Source organism: Miscanthus floridulus, chromosome 7 (genome assembly GCF_019320115.1).
Source record: "Miscanthus floridulus cultivar M001 chromosome 7, ASM1932011v1, whole genome shotgun sequence".
NCBI lineage: Eukaryota > Viridiplantae > Streptophyta > Magnoliopsida > Poales > Poaceae > Miscanthus > Miscanthus floridulus.
In genome coordinates this window covers 50437758-50457333 of record NC_089586.1, presented here as the reverse complement: position 1 = coordinate 50457333, position 19576 = coordinate 50437758, and the positions used below count along the sequence as shown (strand labels likewise).

The 19576-nt window shown below is 45.0% G+C and overlaps 2 protein-coding genes across 2 annotated transcripts; one reads left to right on the top strand and one right to left on the bottom strand.

Moving 5' to 3' along the window:
- Positions 1-596: 596 nt before the first annotated feature.
- Positions 597-8756, top strand: LOC136466976 (vacuolar protein sorting-associated protein 29-like). Its single transcript, XM_066465519.1, has 3 exons — positions 597-961; positions 6452-6589; positions 8140-8756. The coding sequence occupies exons 1-3, from the start codon at positions 830-832 to the stop codon at positions 8434-8436; spliced, it is 567 nt and encodes a 188-aa protein (XP_066321616.1). The 5' UTR covers positions 597-829; the 3' UTR covers positions 8437-8756.
- Positions 8757-16263: 7507 nt separating this feature from the next.
- LOC136463211 (probable WRKY transcription factor 27) lies at positions 16264-18520 on the bottom strand. The gene is made up of 3 exons (XM_066462230.1): positions 17838-18520; positions 17606-17719; positions 16264-17500 (listed from the first exon to the last, which is right to left on the bottom strand). Exons 1-3 carry the CDS (start codon positions 18287-18289, stop codon positions 16960-16962), a joined length of 1107 nt encoding a protein of 368 aa, XP_066318327.1. The 5' UTR covers positions 18290-18520; the 3' UTR covers positions 16264-16959.
- Between the last annotated feature and the right edge of the window lie 1056 nt (positions 18521-19576).

Here is a 19576-nt window from a genome sequence, read left to right as displayed (position 1 = left end):
AGCGCGGCCAGCCAGCGGCACTAGCGAGCGACCAGACCCCCGCGACGGCGAGGAGGCTCGCTGGCTCGGTGGAGGCAGCCGCGGCGAGCAGGCAGCACGGGTGCAGCGGTGGAGAACGCCGCGAGGCGGAGTGGGCAAATCCATTTATTTAGAAGCCATGGAAGCGCCCAGTTGATTTGGTACAAGGGAGCAGATTGCTTGGGTACGGTCCACAGGCCTATGAAGCAAGCGTCCGTCTCGACGGAAGGCCTGACTGCAGCATTACCGAATCACAAAACTATAATAATCACCGGACAAACACATCACGAGTGTAACTCAATCTTTTCAAACACAAGTTGAACTGAGGCACCAGAGCTTGACAGATGTGTGTTTACTGTTTAGCACTTGGGCTTGACGCTAGCCCAACGAACTGGGCGAAACCGATGGAGCGCAAACGGGCCGTGTCCCTCGTGCACAGCGGGACAACACTCATCCGGCCCGGTCATTAGCCCAATACGAGCCCACTCCGTACAGCGAAGCTAGCAAACCAGCTCCGTCGGTGTGACAAGTGGACCCACGGCCCCACGTGCTTGCCCCTCTCTTCCTCTTCTCCCCTTCTGTCGCGCTCGCGCATCTGAAGGCTGAAGTAAGGGGCAAGGGGATCGATCTTGTTCGCGGAGGAGAGCGGGGTGAGGTGCTTGACGGTTTTGGCTCGGATCATGGTGTGCAGCTCTACCAAATAGAGAGCTGACCTGAGGTAGGAGACGCGGATCGTAGGGTGGAGGTACAGCTCAGTAGGAGATCAAGAGTAAGGAGAGGGGGGAGGGGAAGGAGGCGATAGCGGGGGAGGATGGTGCTCGTGCTTGCGCTGGGGGATCTGCACATCCCGCACCGGGCACCCGACCTGCCCGCCAAATTCAAGTCCATGCTCGTGCCCGGCAAGATCCAACACATCATCTGCACGGGCAACCTCTGCATCAAGGTAACCTTACCTTCCTCGCCTGGCCGGCCGGCCGGCCGGGTAACCGGCGACCCCTTTTCGATCGATCTTACAATCCCTTCCTCTCGCTTCATGCGTCCAATTTTGTTGCGCTGGCTAGGTCGTAGTTCAGTGGATAGTTACATCACGAGAGAAATCGTTACGGTTCTTAGGTCGTGCTGGGATCAGCAGCATCGCTGTATTAGTCTACTGCAGTCGTTTGTTTGGTTCGGTTAGGTAGCGTGTGCGTGGTTAGGTTATTTTGGGCTGCAGGATGACAATAGCACCGAGTTGGTCTTTATAACTGGACTCCATTTTGTGGTTTTCCGTTTTGTTGAGGCAAATTGATGATCGATGGACCCCAATGCTGATGCTTTGTCAAAAAAATCAGTGACCGTAGGATTACTATTTTGCATGTTCAGTACACCAATGGTGCATCTTACTGCTTATAGTCGTAGAGCTCTTTCCAGTAATTGTTAAACTGTAAGGGAAAATTCTCAGCCGGCAACATGCTCACCATGTCTATGTTTACTAGGCATTATGCAATTGTAATAAATTGTGGAGTAACCTGAATACCATTCAGACAATAGGTTGTAAAGTATACGGGCAAGTTGTTCTTAATCACGCAGTCTTCAGTTCTCTCTGATCTTCACAATTCACATCTCCAAGGAAGCAAAAGTGTCATTTCCTGATGGCTAACTTGCATGTTGATAAGGATAGTTGCATAGAATAGTACTATATGCGCCATATATTGCTACTTGTTCACCTTTAAGTTCTTGTCATCGTATAAGCATGCCAGTTGATATGTTTCTGTTTGGCATAGTTTAATCTTCTGTAATAATCTAGTTTATCAGATGTTTGCTCATAAAGTCATAAGTCATAAGCCATAAGCCATAACATAAGTCCCCAGACCCTCTGGCTGAGCGTATTTAGGATCTCTAGTACAAACTGGACCTAGGGTTAGGCCCAAGAAGCTGTCATCTATTTGGTGTCGCTTTGTCTTGGAATATTCTAAGCCAGAATAGTAATGTGAAGAGAGGCAGAGGAAGACCGAAGTTGACTTGGGTAGAGGCAATAAAAGGAGACTTGAAAGGATGGAATATACCTAAAGACTTAGCCTTAGATAGGAGTGCTTGGAAAACAGCTATTCACGTGCCCTGAACCTTGATTGCTTCTGTTGGGTTTCAACTCTAGCCTACCCCAACTTGTTTGGGACTTAAAGGCTTTGTTGTTGTTGTTGTTGTTTGTCTTGGAATATTATAGAAGGTGAAGGTGCAGCTAGGCCAAATAGGCCATTATATTTTGGTTTTGCTAACAAAAAGTTGTGCACAAAATGGTATATACTGCCTCCAGTCAAATAAACATGATGTTTCATACGGGGCAATTAGCTTGTTTGCTGCTTGTTGTGCTTGTCATAAACGTAATGCTTTAGTGACCAGTGGGAGTACTTAAAATTTTGGCCTTTTTTTTAAATTGTAGGCTAAATAGCTTTAGCTTTAATTGAGAATACACCAAGTTCAAAAGCTTGCTTTGTTGGCAAGAGTGTTTAATATGTTTGGCTTATCTTGCTGTGCCATCATTGGTTTGCTGAATTATCCTTTTGGAACTGGAAATAGATGAAGAACTTTCCCCCACTCGCATATACGGGAGATATGGTAATGCAGATTCTGTGCATTAGGCACCAATACACAGGGTTGTAAACACGGAATCGACCTAGTAGAAGTGTTTGTGGCTTAATGAAACCTACATACTTGGTTAATTTGCCTTTTTTTAAAAGAACAGTTGAAGAGATGCATTTCACCTTGATGAAGTTGGGTATGGTCTAGACCACCCAGGTTCAAGTCTTTGCCGAGGCGAATTTGGGTGCCTATTTTCTTCTTAAGAAAATGTTACCTAGTTCCTTCTAGGTTGGTCTAGTTGTGTGTGTGCATTTTATAATCTTGATGAAGTTGGTGCCTTTTTTTCTTTTATTGGTATAGGTAGAGTATGTTGATGGATTTTGGCCTATGATACTATTAGTTCTAGGGTTCTATGTATCAGTGGTACTGTTGCATGGCATACCTACTCCTTGCAGTATGAATGTTTGTGCCATCCTTGTCAAGGAGCAGCAGCAACAACAACAACAACAAAGCTTTTAAGTCCCAAACAAGTTGGGGTAGGCTAGAGTTGAAACCCAGCAGAAGCAATCAAGGTTCAGGCACGTGGATAGTCTTCCAAGCACTCCTATCTAAGGCTAAGTCTTTGGGTATATTCCATCATTTTAAGTCTCCTTTTATTGCCTCTACCCAAGTCAACTTTGGTCTAACTCTGTCTCTCTTCACGTTACTATCCTGGCTTAGCATTCCACTACGCACTGATGCCTCTGGAGGTCTCCGTTGGACATGTTCAAACCATCTCAACCGGTGTTGGACAAGTTTTTCTTCAATTGGTGCTACCCTAATCTATCACGTATATCATCGTTCCGAACTCGATCCCTTCTTGTATGATCGCAAATCCAACGCAACATACGTATTTTCGCGATACCTATCTGTTGAACATGTCGTCTTTTCGTAGGCCAACATTCTGCACCATACAACATAGCAGGTCTAATCGCCGTTCTATAAAACTTGCATTTTAGCTTCTGTGGTACCCTTTTGTCACATAGGACACCAGATGTTTGCCGCCACTTCATCCACCCTGCTTTGATTCTATGGCTAACATCTTCATCAATATCACCGTCTTTCTGTAGCATTGATCCTAAATATCGAAAGGTATCCTTCCTATGCACTACTTGACCTTCCAAACTAATATCTTCCTCCTCCCGAGTAGTAGTGCTGAAGTCACATCTCATATACTCAGTTTTAGTTCTACCGAGTCTAAAACCTTTGAACTCCAAAGTCTTCCGCCATAACTACAGTTTCTGATTCACTCATGTCCGGCTTTCATCAACTAGCACTACATCGTCCGCGAAAAGCATACACCAAGAGATGTCCCCTTGTATGCCCCTTGTGACCTCATCCATCACTAAGGCAAACAAATAAGGGCTCAAAGCTGACCCTTGATGTAGTCATATCCTAATCGGGAAGTCATCCGTGTCTCCATCACTTGTTCGAACTCTAGTCACAACATTGTTGTACATGTCCTTAATGAGCCCGACGTACTTCGTTGGAACTTTATGTTTGTCCAAAGCCCACCACATAACATTCCTTGGTATTTTATCATAAGCTTTCTCCAAGTCAATAAAAACTATGTGTAGGTCATTCTTCTTCTTCCTATACCGCTCCATAACTTGTCTTATTAAGAAAATGGCTTCCATGGTTTACCTTCCGGGCATGAAACCAAATTGGTTTATAGAGACCCGCGTTATTGCTCTCAAGTGATGCTCGATAACTCTCTCATATAGCTTCATAGTATGGTTCATCAACTTAATTCCCCGGTAATTAGTACAACTTTGAATATCCCCTTTATTCTTGTAGATCGGTACCAATATACTTCTCCACTCATTAAGCATATTGTTCGATCGAAAAGTATGGTTAAACAGCTTGGTTAGCCATACTATAGCTATGTCCCCGAGGCATCTTCACACCTCGATTGGGATAACATCCGGTCCCATCGTCTTACCTCCTTTTATCCTTTTCAACGCCTCTCTGACCTCAGATTCTTGGATTCTCCACACAAAGCGCCTATTGGTGTCATAAAAAAAGTCATCCAACTAAAAGGTTGTGTCCGTATTCTTACCATTGAACAATTTATCAAAATACTTTTGCCATCGATGTCGGATCTCATTCTCCTTCACCAAGAAATGCTCCCTTTCATCCTTAATGCACTTAACTTGGTTGAAGTCTCTTGCCTTTCTCTCACGAACCCTAGTCATCCTATAAATGTCCTTCTCTCCTTCATTCATACTCAAACGTCGGTAAAGATCCTCGTATGCTCTACCCTTTGCCACACTTACAGCTCGCTTTACAGTCTTCTTTGCCATTGTACTTCTCTATGTTGCCCACACTCTTGTCATGGTACAAGTGTCTATAACACTCTTTCTTCTCCTTAATAGCCCTTTGGACTTCCTCGTTCCACCACCAAGTATCTTTAGCCTCACCTCCACTTCCTTTGGTTACTCCACACACCTTTGAGGTCACCTTCCGAATGTTGGTTGCCATCTTCTCCCACATGTTGTTTATGTCATCTTCTTCCTTCAAAGAGCCCTCTTTGATAACCCTTTCCCTGAATACCTCTGACGTCTCCCCTTTTAGTTTCCACCACTTTGTTCTTTCAATCTTAGCTTGTTTATCCCTACGGGCACGCACCTGAAAACGAAAGTCTGCCACCAAAAGCTTATGTTGAGAAATAATACACTCCCCTGGTATCACCTTGCAACCCAAGCATGCTCGTTTGTCCTTTCTTCTTGTGAGGACAAGGCCAATCTGGCTAGAGTGTTGTTCGCTACTGAAGGTCACTAGATGAGATTCTCTCTTTCTAAAGAAAGTATTGGCTATCATCAGGTTAAAAGCTACCGCGAAGTCCAGAACTTCCTCCCCCTCCTGATTCCTACTACCATACCCAAAACCTCCATGAACTGCCTCAAAACCTGTGCTTGTAGTACCTACATACACATTAAGATCTTCTCCTATAAAAAGCTTCTCACTACTAGGTATAGCTCTAATCAGGCCATCTAAGTCTTCCCAAAACTGTCTCTTAGCACTCTCGTCGAGGCCTACTTGGGGGGCATACGCACTAATTACGTTCAAGATCATATCACCAATGACAAGCTTGACTAAGATAATCATATCTCCTTGCCTTCTCACTTCCACCACACTATTCTTGAGGCTCTTATCAATCAGAACTCCTACTCCATTTCTATTCGCAACTGTCCCTGTGTACCAAAGCTTGAAACCTGTATTGTCCACCTCCTTCGCCTTCTGACCCTTCCATTTAGTCTCTTGAATGCATTATATATTTACACGCCTCCTAGTCGCGGTATCAACTAATTCTCTTAACTTACCTGTAAGCGACCCTACATTCCAACTAACTAAACGGATCCTAGTTGGTTCGACTAGCTTCCTTACCCTTCGCACCCGTCGACTCAAATGTGAAGACCCTTGCTCATTTTTCACTACACCCGGGCGCCGATGTAGCGCGCCACTAAGGATGCGACGACCCGATCCTTGCTCACTTGACACCGTGCCCAGATCGCGACACGGCGCGTCACGGGGGTGACGACCCGACCCTTGCTCATTTAACACCATACCCGGGTTCCGATATGACGCGTCGCTAAGAGATTTACGCCCCAACGGATCCTTGTCAAGGAGCGTCTATTTTTTTCTATATGTTCGTGTATTGGTTATTCTTTTGTGGGATTTGGTAATTCACCATTTAACTTATCATAGTTGCAAATGTACTTTCAAACCTGGGTTATGGTATCCCATTTTCCTATCACAGATTGATGGCTTGTATGAACTGAGTGTTTTTGTTCTGATGAAATACAGACTAATAATTTTCATAATTTCAATGTAGGAAGTCCATGACTACCTGAAAAGCCTTTGCCCTGATCTCCACATTACCAGAGGTGAATATGATGAGGATGCTCGATACCCAGAGACTAAGACACTTACAATTGGTCAGTTTAAGCTTGGGCTGTGCCATGGTCATCAGGTTTGTTTTTTACTCAGGAAATGTACGGGAGCTATTACTTTCATGCCCATGGTAATAGTTGTATTCTTCGTGACTTGGGGCTCTTGGTGGGTTTCAACTTTAGCCTACCCCAACTTGCTTGGGACTGAAAGGCTATGTTGTTGTTGTTGTTGGTAATAGTTGTATTCTTACAGGTGCTCCTTGGCACACAAAAGAAACCTATGCTTGTTTTATGATGCGTATAATTTATTTCACGTTTGACCATGTTTGTTAACCTGGTTATTTAAAGTTTTAAACTGCATTGTTCTTTGCTCATGAACTATCACTCTGCTATATGCATATTCTTGAAACCTGACTGTACTTTTAGTTAGATGTGTGTTCAGCAATCTGATGTTAGCACAGACTCCATAAACAATTTTTGTTTCTTTTTATCTTAGCATGTTCATGCCCTGCGTGTAAATTTGATACATCTTTGAAACTACCTCCAGCCATTCTGATATCATGGATCATCAATTCGTAATTTTTACTTTGGTAAATTTTCTTTCTGAGTTTCCTGAGATCAGGAAAGAAGTAATTCTCTTATTTTCTAGAATAAAAGCCAGGGTGTGCTAAGTGCGTAGATGGCTAAACCCTCAATTTTACTCGTCTCAACTTGACCACAAAAGTTCAATCATTTGCGTAGTTCTTAGTTCTTACCCAGGAAAAATAAATTAAACACATGGCTTTCCATGGCAAATCTGGCAATATGTTTCTCAGTTCTAGTGAGGTGACTTTTAGTCATGAAGTTACCAAATAATGTGCTTAACTACCAAAAATCATAAAAATCAAACCCTTTGTTGTATGTAGTCTTCGGTGTCATTCATTAGGTCAACTGTCTTATTGGTCTTGAAAATGCAGAGCTCTATAAAGTGGAACCAGATATGTCTCCTGTCCACTGGAACTTTTGCAGTGAAGAACACCTCTGCAGAGCTCTATAAAGTGGCCTTGAAAACTTTTGTTGTGGTGTTTCAATATAGGAGCATTCAATGGTTTTCTAATGGTCTATAGTTTTATTGGAAGAACAGATTTGTCTTCTTCTAAAGTTGAAACAAATGATAGTCTCTAATAGGAGCCAGAGAGAGTGATCCATTTCCATAGACCATATCCATAAAGTGATTTGATACTCCCTCCTTGGGGACATCAAGCCTGGCCACACCACAAAGCCCATGCTCGGTGTCTAGAACTTCATTTGTGGAGAGCCATGCACGATGTTCGTTCATTGTATCTGCCAGTGCATGCACCATATTTCTGCACCTTCATTCACACAATTTATGAGAACCGCTCTCCATTTAGTTTTTTCTACTCTGTACTTCACCATTCTTAACGATATGACTTCAGTAAACATGATTAATGGGCAATAACTGATTGTAAGCGCATTGTTTGTGCACTTTGTGGCTTTTGAATTCCAGTAGACCAGCTCTGCCCCAATGTCAAATGTCAAATTTGCGCATGTGGTCATTGTGACTGTCTATCTTACATTTATTTTCCGTTAAACAAATTTTCACTAAACCTCTACATGAACCGAACATCAGGTTGTACCATGGGGCGACCTGGACTCCCTGGCGATGCTCCAGCGGCAGCTGGACGTGGACATCCTGGTGACCGGGCACACCCACCAGTTCAAGGCATATAAGCACGAGGGAGGCGTGGTGATCAACCCTGGCTCAGCCACGGGCGCCTACAGCAGCATCACATACGACGTGAACCCAAGCTTTGTGCTGATGGACATTGACGGGCTCCGCGTGGTGGTGTACGTCTACGAGCTGATTGACGGCGAGGTGAAGGTGGACAAGATCGACTTCAAGAAGACAGCGACGATGCACGCCTAGCCCTATCTTTGCACGCCGTGGATTGGGTTCAAGACATGTCTAGCTTCTGTTTTCTCTTTTTCTCCTCTTCTTGATTCAGAGCTCCCTGAACACTCTCTTTCCACCAATTGTGTTCACCTCTCTTTAGTGTTTTTTTACACATTAGCTGATCAGATTATGAGGGTGTGATGTTAAATGTCGTGCAAAGAACTCTTTAGTATTTGGTCGTGCTTTAAGCAAGAACGGGTGAACATAATTTACGTTTATATAAAGTGTAGATGAAATAATTGCAAGATAGATTTGGTTGCTGTTTGCTCCATCCTGTCTCCTCTTTGCTATTCTGTATTTCTGTTCCCAAAGTCTGAGAAACAAAATGGAAAGAAAAGCGTTGTGGAATGTTGCTTGTCCGTGCGGAGGCATGGCCGACCTCGAACATGATTGCCTGATTGGGCCTGCATTGGAGCCCACACGGTGGCACGGCACTGCACGAGGGAAGCAAGAGTTGCCCGTGGCGCACGCAACAGCACGCTGGACGGCACCGACAGGCGCTGAGGCAGAGGAGGTCCTGTGGCTGTGGGCATCACGTACTCGCGGCGACATCTGCCCCGCAGGGGCGGATCCAATCCAACGTCGGGTGCTGGGTCTCACTCGCAAGCGCTCCTACTCCTACCCATTGGAACTCACAGCGTCTACTAGATTTTCAGTACGTATGTACGAGCTCGACAGAATCTCTCGGGTCGTGCTGACAAAAAGACGCTTAAACAATGTGAATATTAACCCTTAGGCCAGTTTCCGTGAAAGTTTCACGAGTTTTATTTGCATTTAATAGCCTGCCATATAGTATGCATTTTTGATGATATGACAAAGCTTTAATGAAGAGAGGGAAGGATTGGGTTTCATGGAGATGAAATTCTCTTGTCACGATTACCAACTCTCTATGAGTCACATAATTAAATGTTTATGAAACCATAGAATGAAACTTTGCATTGAGAGTGGGTGTTTCATCCAAGTTTTATTTTATTCCATATGACATGGCAATCTTAGAAACAACAAAATGAAACTTTCCACTGAAACTGATCTTATCCTAGGCAGTGTAGGGCTGCTGATTCTTAGACCAAACAAACAAATTGTCTTTTACCTTGATTTGACAATCCAACAATTTACTCAATCCACATCTTTATTAAATTGTGACAGACATATTTACTCACCATATCATCATCTCATGCCCATTGTAAGTAAGCGATAGAGAAAGAAAGACTCTAGGCTACAACTACAATCCTAACAGTTGTCAAACAGTCTAATTGATGTGTCTGTCTAAAAAATGACACCATGAAATTTTATCTAAATAGGAGGGCTTTATGGGCAATCTAATTTTTAGCAAAGGTGTTAGCTAGTTGTTAGCCTATTAGCCAAGCAACTACAATCCTAACAGTTGTCAAACAGTCTAGGCTACAACTACAAGCCGTGTTAGAGCACCAGAAGTAGTGAATGGAAAACCATGCATCCATCAATCAATCTCAGGAACCGATTCATCTCAAAGTCAAAAGCGACTCAAAATTGCACCGTCCCCTGCAGCAGGCACTGGTCCTCGATTGAATGCCGCAGCAACTCAAGCGGACAGATAAAAATTGATTTGTGTTCTGGACTTGTGGTCAAAGTGACCCGATCCTTCTTTCTCACTTGCATGTGTTTGGTGTACTTTAGCTGTTGAATCGGCTGTTGGAGTTGCCGTGGAGGACGATGCACCAGTTTGCTGTCATGTTCACTGGAGAGGGTCTAAAAGAGGCCAACTGGCCAAGGATTTTGATGGCGATTTTTGGGATAACCAAAAAACAGTAAAATTAAAAACCACGCTTGCATTGCATCATTGTAGCAAAAAAGCAATATCCTGATGTGGCGCCTGTCCAACCTTCTCGCCAACCGAGTACAAGTACAGGTCCCGCAGACGAAAGAAGCAGAACTGGTTGCTAATTTTAGTTCACTCATGGAAACGAAACCAACCCACAGGCCACAACGCAACCCCGTGTCGTGTCTACTGCTAACTCGACGTTGGCAGCAGCGAACGAGGCTTGTTTGGCAACTGGCATAGGCAATAACAACACTGACGGAACACTCGGAAGGAAGAGCGTAACATGGATGGATGAATAATATATATAATCATGTGAAGTCGTGGCTGGCATCGCACTTTTGGAAGGAGAAAAGCTACTGCTGGTAATCGAGCCCAGCTGTGCACGGTGCACCTCTTTTAATTATTGTCCTGAGTCCTGACCGACCTCACACGTTGTACGTACGCGTGCTACTGCTTGGCTTGGCTTACGCAAGGGCGGAAAGCGCAATCCATGGACGCCTGTTGTTGAGCGAGCGAGATTGCGACAGTTAATTAAGCGGCAGTTGTGTTACTGTCAGTGGCCTCGACTCAACCTCAAGTGTGTGTAGGCGCGTGGTGCGAGGGGGATTAGTAATATACATACACCCGCTCGGGGCAAGACAGGGATAGTAATTAGCCGAGGTACGCCACGCCAATAATGGCGGGCTGGAGACGGGGGCGTGCACTGGCAGAGGAGAGGCAGAGTCTAGTAGTAGGGCGCAGGCCGTGCCGTCGCTGTCGCCGTTCCGTCCCTGTCGGCTGTCGCTCCCTCCGGGACGGCCTCCCCTCCGCAGCTCCGCTCTGGCCCTGGCTCGCCTGCCAGTGGCCCAGTGCCATTGCTGATGCTGATGCTGCAACGGGTCGGACGGGAACGGGATCTCCTGCGGCAGACCGTCCTTCCTTTGAGACGGGCGGGCAGTTTCACACAGTCCGGCATGCGCATGCGATGGCGTTGGCACGTGGAACGAAACGAGCCAACGGAACCGAGCAGCAGACACCAGGGAGGGGAGAAACAAACATCCCAGAGGAAAGAAAAAGCTGGCAGCCGAGAGCGCCAACTGCAGTGGCGCCTCGGAATTTGGAGCGCCCCGGCGGCCCACGGCCAGCGTCCAGACTGCACAAGGCACTCGCTCGGCCTCGGTCTCTGGGCGCGCGTCAGTCTAGAGCACCGCGACCGCCGCCGGCATGGCAGCTCGCGTCGCGGCCCAAAACCCCGATCTCCCATGACCCGCCGCCCCGCAGTAACCTTTTCTTTTTTTACTGCGGTTATTAAGCCAGCGCTTACAGCTAACGAACCACGCGCACGCCACCCACTCCAATTAGTGGCAGCTGACTGTACTAGTAGCGGCCGCAGTTTATGATTATTACTGTGATAAGTGCTGTCAGTACGGATGAAAACGGATGGGATACGGACGGATATCACCGATATTACATTTGTTTTTATATTTATGTTCGGATTCAGATTCGAATATGGATAGTGTCAACTATGTCGGATAGGATACGATTGGATATCGACATCATAAATATGCGATTTGAGTATTCAGATACGGATATGGGCTTTGTTTAGATTGAGGTTAGGAATCAGTATTCGGCACTGTAACACTTTCGTTTGTATTTGACAATTATTGTCCAATCATGGCCTAACTAGGCTTAAAAGATTTGTCTCGTAATTTACAATCAAACTGTGTAATTAGTTATTTTTTTATCTATATTTAATACTACATGCATGTGTCCAAAGATTTGATGTGATGAAGAGAGAGTGAAAAAAACTTGCAATCTAAACAAGGCTATGATATCGGATGTTGAATATTTAGACTCGGATACGGACAAATCTTAACCCTTCTAAATGGATTTGGTTATATCCCGTCTCTCTCGCGAGTCTCCCACTGTCACGCACGCACGCGACGGGAGCAGCAGCCAGCCAGCAGGAGAGAGACGTTCAGACAAGGATGCGTGTTGATGATGGGATGGATGCTTCAGTCCAGCCCGCCCGCCCGCCACCACACATGGGCCATGGGCCCATGCCCACCCTCGCCCGCCCCGAACCCAAACCGTGTTGACCTCTCGAGCTCAGGGAAGGGGCCACTGCGCCTCTTCTAGTTGTAAGTACGTACGAGGACAAAAAAACCTCTCTCGGCTACAAGCGGAAGAAATGACAAGGCGTGCGCAGCCAAATCGCCAACATCTGGTATACTGCCAAACATGCCCTGGAATGGATGTCGGCAGTCGGCTCCGCAGGAATTTTGAATCAGTCTTCCCGTATCGTTGCCTACACTTTATTTTATATTTTCTTCAAAAGTCCGTGGTTCTCAGTTCTCTCGTGCTCCCACGGCGAAAAGTCTGTACGAGCGGATCGCAAACGGACCGAAGAACACGACGGACAATCCATATGCTTTCACAATAAAAATAAAAAGTGACATGGTTTACCCATCAAAAAAATTGATAAGGTTTACAAATAAACCAGCAAAATCAGTGGCGGAGCTAGGATCAAATTTTAAGAGGGGCCAATTTGCCTTTTGAAAACCAATGTGTATACAAATGCTAGAACCATTAGTCACTAATCACAAATTTGATGCTAACTGATACCTAAAAACCCAACAATAAAAATAAAAGTACACTCTATTGAGTGCAAATTATCATTTAAATACTCACTAGTATACTGTATAGGCTATATTAGAGTTACTTCTAAAGATTAGTATGAAAAATGGAAGAAAAATAGAAACTAAACATTAGTTATTAGTAGGGATGAAAACGGATCGGATACGGACGGATATCACCGATATTACATTTGTTTTCATATTTCTGTCCGGATTCGGATTCGAATACGGATAGTGTCAACTATGTCGGATAGGATACGATTGGATATCGACATCATAAATATGCGATTTGAGTATTCGGATATGGATACGGTATCGGATGTTGGATATCCGAACTCGGATACGGACAGATCTCAACCCCTCTAAACGGATTCGGTTTCGAATACGGTCGGAAAATATCTATACCGTTTTCATCCCTAGTTATTAGCCTATGACTACTACTTAGGCTGTGGCAACGGGGCCAAGGCCCAGGTTGGCCTAGCTTGAGCTCCGCCAGTGAGCAAAATACAACTATTACTCTTCCGCCAGACCCGTTTGGGTTTTGGTTGCGGTTGTGGTTTGACGGGTTCATCATTCTTTACCTACGGGGGGGGGGGGGGGGGGGGGATTGATTATTCCTTCTACGGGACATGTATCTTGGCTTTCTTTTTGAGCCGGTTGCCTTGACCTACTCATTAGTATGTTTTATAAGAGTTGAAGAGGCAAAGGCAAACCTTTCTTTCTTTCCACCAATGCGGAAATGAATTTGGCCAGACCCCACATAAATGCAGGTGTTTGTGGCGTTGAGAAGGGCCTCCCAAGGATGAGAGGTGTTTCTTCATCTCCTCCCATGTCAAGCACCACAAAATCCACGGGAACGTACTCCTCACAGAGTTTTACCAAGACGTCCTTGGCAACCCTCGGGGAAGCGGATGGCCTGATCGGCCAGTTGTAGACGAATACGGGTTGCAGACAATGGACCACATAGTAATTTATCATACGTTACCTTGGACATGATGTTTACTCCTGAATCAAGGTCGCAGAAAAGCTTCAGAGAAAACTTGGGGGGGGGGGGGGGGGGTTCGATGGAGCACTTGATCGTTGGGCGGCCAGGATCATCCTTCTTGGTCACGAACAGCGGGTCAAGGAGTGGGCCATAGCTTGATTTAGTGAAGGCTTACCAAATCTCGTTGTGACCAATTTAACAGATTCCACATGATCTCTCGGTTTTCTAGGGATCTTATCTTGCTCGAAGGATGGGACAGCGGCCGCTAATTGAGCTAGTTGTGTTTCTAACATTCTATTAAACTCAATTGATTTTTAACGACAGAAGCAAAGCTGTCTATTTTAGCATTGACAAACAACTTTTTATTGATGCTTGAGTTGATTTTAGATTGCCCTAGGACAAGATATTTTAACGAACGTTGGTTAATGTTCAGTTCCCATGCTACGCAAGGAGTGGCCAGGGTTAGAATCTTCTGTGTGGTGCATTAACTTGATTCTTTTTACCATTTTCTCCAGCGAGGCTGCTCGGCTATTTTTGAAAGGCCGGTCACTTAAGCAATTTGACATGAAGCAAATGATGACCTAATGGTTAGGCTGTTGTGGTGCATTGTTCACCGACAGGTTCAAAACCCACATGTGTACTATTTTTTTTTCATTTTTTCCTAACGTCGTTTAGCCTAACCATTTTTTATTTTTCATTTTTTCCCTAAAACATCGTTTAGCCTAACCTCGAACAAATTTCTGTGGCAATACAATATTTTTTTGAGGAAACTATAACTGATACTTGTAACGAGATATACTCTAAGATAGCCACATAGGAAATTGGTGGCAATAAGGCAACAATAGTTCGTGGTGATATTGAAAACTACTTGCAACCATCGTTCGAATGGTGGCAACAACGACCTGTTATCGCAACACAAACTTATTGTTAACACAATGCACTTAATTTGTTGTAATATTTACACTTACTTGCAACTACATTTTAATCGTGGCCATGACACCTACCTCTCACAACGGAGGATAGGACTAACACAACCCAATAGTTTAGATGCAATAAGTGCCACGTGTCGCAACCAAATATGGTACTTGTTGCAAAAAGCCTCCTATTGCAACTAAATTTGTGGCGTTGCGAATAAAGTGTTCGAATTAGGGCAAAAACCTTGTAGTGGGATCAATAGCAAAAGAAAAACAGTAAAACTCACTCAAATGACCAAAAGCCAAAGAAAAGTTGTAACAGGTCATTTCAAAAGCAAAAATTAAATTAAATTATAATTTAATAGAAAATCAATTTTTCACGGTTGAAATTGCAACAATCTAACTAAATCTTGAAAATTTTTAGAAAAATATTTAATCATTAATTTTTGTTATTGTTATTTGCTCGTATGCTAAAATACAAATTTTGAGATGTGACATATTCTAAAAGATTGTTCTGCAATTTTCTCTACCAAGTATTTTCTTAAACAAGAAGCGAGGTTACACTTTTTTTTTTTAAATGATTCTTAATAATGATAAGAAAGAGCTCAAATAATATAATACAAATCATAGTAAATTATAATTTTGCAGTGACTAAGAAGTGCGTTGAGCACATTTAGGACATGTAATACAAAAACACTGAAAACCTAAGAAGTCGATCAGGAAGCAAACTTAAATGTAGGGAGCAAATGACAATTAAACAAATAATTAAGCATTTCTTTTTCAAAAACACAAATTATAGATCAAAGATTAAAAAATATTGCTGATTCGGGGAACGATGATCAAGCTATTCTAAGCACACTAAGGGCCTGTTTGGAATGCAGGAATTTCACAGAAATCACATAGAAATTTTACAGGAATCAGTTTAATTTCACAGGAAAAACGCAGGAATAGGAAAAATTCCCGTATTCCAAACAGGCACTAAAGGCGTTTCACGCAAGGCTGCAAACGATTTTGTAGGCATTTCACCTGGTTCGCATTTTCAATCATTAAGATTCCAGCCCCACTCGGTAGCTTGTGCTAGTGTATGGAGTAGGTTTATTCACGTGGCCTGTGGGTGGTCCTAACAATATCTCCCTCTCCAAAGCTCTCATGGGAACACAGCACCGCTCTGTCCTCCCCTCAAAAAAGTCAGGAGATACAAACAAAACCAAGAGAAAAAAAAAACACTAAACCCCTTGACCTCTTCCGATCCTCCACTCCTGCTGCAGCAAGCAGCCAAAGGCCCAAAGCACCGAGCAGAGCCCCATCCGCACACACCACACAAACAAACAGATCCATCCATCAAGAGAGTGGCAAGGTACCATCAAAAGGGCAAAGATAGATGGAGGTTTCCTTCATGAGAACAGAAAAAGTGATTAAGGTGCTGTTTAGTTGCACTTCATTTTGCAAAATTTTTCAAGATTCCCCGTTACATCGAATCTTTGGACACATGCATGAAGCATTAAATATAAATAAAAAATAAAACTAATTACACAGTTTAGACAAAATTCACGAGACGAATCTTTTAAGCCTAATTAGACTATGATCGGACACTAATTGCCAAATAACAAATATAGTGCTACAGTATCATTTCTCAAAAATTTTCGTGAACTAAACGAGGCCTAAAATTGCCACTAAAGGGTTCTCATCTCTCTTCAAGCTTACACAGGAAGAAGCTAGCTACATGCAGGAAGAAAAGTTGTTGAGCAGGGAAAGGAAGAAGCAAGAAGAACCACCCAAGCACACCATCCACTTTTCTTCTTTAGTTTTTTTCACTCCTTTTGTTGGTTCATCATCTACCACTTTCTATACACAAATGCAAAAAAACAGGCACCTAAATAAAAGAGATACAAAGTCCCAACCATACCTAAAAAAAAGAGCAGAAAAAGAACAAAATGCAAAGATGTTGTTCTGATCAGTGAGGAAGAACTGCTTGAGGGTTGATGGATCAAGCTCTGTACTGGTCAGGACTGACTACCGATGCTAGAACTACTACTAGTATCATGGTGATGATGCTACTACTGATGGATGCATTAGAATGGCAGATCAGATGCTCTCTTCTATAGTCTCTTCCCTTCCCTTGATTTTGTTTCATCTACAAGGACGGACGGCACATCATTGTCTCTCTCTTGGAAGAAGAAGTCAGCTCCCGGCGCCGGTTGCCCCTGTGGCTGGCTCGCCGGCGCTGCTGGTGGCTGTCACCCAGGGGGAGCTTAGGAAGGGCTCGTCGACGACGTCGAAGAGCGAGGACAAGGGTGCCCCGGCGTCGGCGTCGGTGTTGAGGAACAGGAGCTCGTCCTCGCCGGCCATCTCCATGTCCTCCACCAGCAGCTCGTCCTCCTCCTCGTCGTCGTCCTCCTCCATGGACGGCGTGCGCAGCGGCGTCGTAGGTGAGAGCCCCGCGGTCGACGTGAACGTTGGGCTCGGGCTCGGCTGCTGGTGCTGGTGCTGCGCGTCACCGGCGCCGGCGCCGCCCACCACCACGGACGGCGGCGGCGGCTGAGGCGCCGCCGAGGAAGGGAACTTGAGGCGGGTGGTGCCGGCGAGCGAGTTGCGGTGGGTCGGCGCCGCGTGGTTGTGCTCGCCGGTGTAGGTGAGGATGAAGGTGTTGGGGTCCGCGCTGCTGCGCTCCACCTGCTTCCGCGCCGCACACCCCTTGGAGCTGCTGCACCGGTAGTATCCCCTGTTCAAGAAACAGAGCAGCAGGCGGTGAGATCGGTTTGCTCCGACGCGACGCCGGCAAGAAGCTGACAGAGAGAGAAGGGATTCTTCTAGCTAGCTGACCGACCTTGGGTAGGGAGAGCCCTTGATGGGCTTCTGGCCGTACTTGCGCCACGCCCACACGTCTGACGACGAGCCGTCCGCCGGAACGTGGCAGACCACCTTCTTCACCTGGTTCTTCCTGGAATGCAAGGAAACAGCGTTAGCAGCTTGCAAAAAATCCGAGCTTTCAACCTCCCAAAAAAAGAAACAATTCAAAGAACCGCCGCCGTGTCGAGGGCTCGAGCAGAGAAGCGTACCTTCTCTTGGATCTTGGCACGCCACCGGCCACCTGCCGCCCGCTCGGCTTCGCCCTCGCCGGAGCGGGGCGCGCTTGGGGTAGCGGCACGTCCACCGCTGTCACCGCCGGCTGTCGATGCTGCTGTGGTGGCGGGGGAGGCGGCAGCGTTGGCGTTGGCGTTGGCGTTGGCAGAGGCTGAGGCGGGGGAGGCTGGGCGGCTAGCAGGGCCCTGAGGAGCTCGTCGCCGTCTTGCCCGCCGCCAGCACCGAGGTCAGGGAAGGGCCACCCGGCATATGGCTCTGGCTCTGGCTCCTTAGCCGGCGGTGGCACCACGGGCTTCTCCTTCTGCGGCGGCGGAGGCAGAAACGACGCGAACGGGTCGGGCTGGCGCGGCGGGGAGAGGCGGCGGCGGCAGCCCAGGCGCACGACGGCGTCCAGATCCCAGTTGTTGAAGCAGCGCTCTTCCTCCATTGGCAGCAGACGACGACGACGCGGAGTGGTTGGGTTCTTGGATGGAGCTGGAGGAAACGGGCGGAGGAGAAGATAAGGGGGAGGCGCTGACTTTTGCTAGTTTATTGATTGTTTTGGAAGAGTGAGGAGACTATGGGAAGAGTAAAAGGAGAGAGAGAGAGAGAGTGTGGTGGGCAAAGGCATTGGATCCTGTCCTAAAAAGGGGTGAGGGCTACTGGTCTATGCTGTGGTTTTTTCTTTCTTTCTTTCTGATTTTCTTTTTCTTTTCTTGGGGCTTGGAGTTTTATAGAGGCGCTCACGCGCAGTAGGGCAGGACAAGGCAGGCCAGGCCAGGACAAGGCAGCCCAGGCCTTGTTTAGATTGAAGAAAATTTCAACCCGATGAATAGTAGCACTTTCGTCTTATTTGGTAAATATTGTCCAATCGTGGACCAACTAAGTTCAAAAGATTCATCTCGTGATTTCCAACTAAACTGTGCAATTAGTTTTTTTTTACCTACATTTAATGCTCCATGCAAATGGCTAAAAATTGATGTGATGGAGAGAGAGTGAAAAAACTTGGAATTTTGGGGTAATCTAAACAAGGCCCCACTTGAATTTGTGAGATGTCAAAGGGGTGAGAGAATTCAAAGATGATGAGAGAGAAAGGGAGGCTAATAAATGAAAAACTACCGATAGTAGGGGGTTCTAAGGAGATTTCTCACCCGAAATCTTTTAGATAATACACAAAATGTTTTTTTCCACATCTTTTAGATATGATTTGTATCATAAGGATAGAGTGTATTGAAATTTTGATTAATTATTAACATCTAAATAAATTTGTATCTGTTTTAATTTTTTTAAGTTTGACTATCATTTGTATCTCTAAATAAGCTTATTATGAAAATATAGTCAACGATTTATCTAGTGATATTAATTATGCATCATAAATATTAATATTTTCTTATATATATTTAGTCAAAGTAAAAACATTTGACTTTTGGGAAGGGAGAATGGCCCTCTTTTGTGATGGAGAGAATATTATATAAAATCTAACTTCGCTTGTTAATGCATGATAGGTTATAAACATGCATATCTTTCTAGATATGACTGATAAATTAGCAAGGAATTTTAAATTTCTATTACTACTTGTCACCAAAATATCTCCTAATGAGATCCACACTTATATTGTCTCTAGCAAGATACATTTACTCCAATTTGCAAATTTTTAGCTGTAATTTTAATTGTAAAGGATGCCATGTACTCCCTCCGTAAAAAAAGCGCAATCCTAGCTTTGAAACTTCCATTA

What these genes read in the sequence shown, in the direction of transcription:
- LOC136463211 (XM_066462230.1), bottom strand. Translation starts at nt 18,289, where the DNA reads ATGGAGGAAGAGCGCTGCTTCAACAACTGGGATCTGGACGCCGTCGTG. An exon ending in GTGCCAAGATCCAAGAGAAG is followed by an intron (nt 17,720 to 17,837) that starts GTACGCTTCTCT and finishes CTTGCATTCCAG; the next exon opens with GAAGAACCAGGTGAAGAAGG. An exon ending in AAGGGCTCTCCCTACCCAAG is followed by an intron (nt 17,501 to 17,605) that starts GTCGGTCAGCTA and finishes TTTCTTGAACAG; the next exon opens with GGGATACTACCGGTGCAGCA.
- LOC136466976 (XM_066465519.1), top strand. Translation starts at nt 830, where the DNA reads ATGGTGCTCGTGCTTGCGCTGGGGGATCTGCACATCCCGCACCGGGCA. An exon ending in CGGGCAACCTCTGCATCAAG is followed by an intron (nt 962 to 6,451) that starts GTAACCTTACCT and finishes ATTTCAATGTAG; the next exon opens with GAAGTCCATGACTACCTGAA. An exon ending in GGCTGTGCCATGGTCATCAG is followed by an intron (nt 6,590 to 8,139) that starts GTTTGTTTTTTA and finishes ACCGAACATCAG; the next exon opens with GTTGTACCATGGGGCGACCT.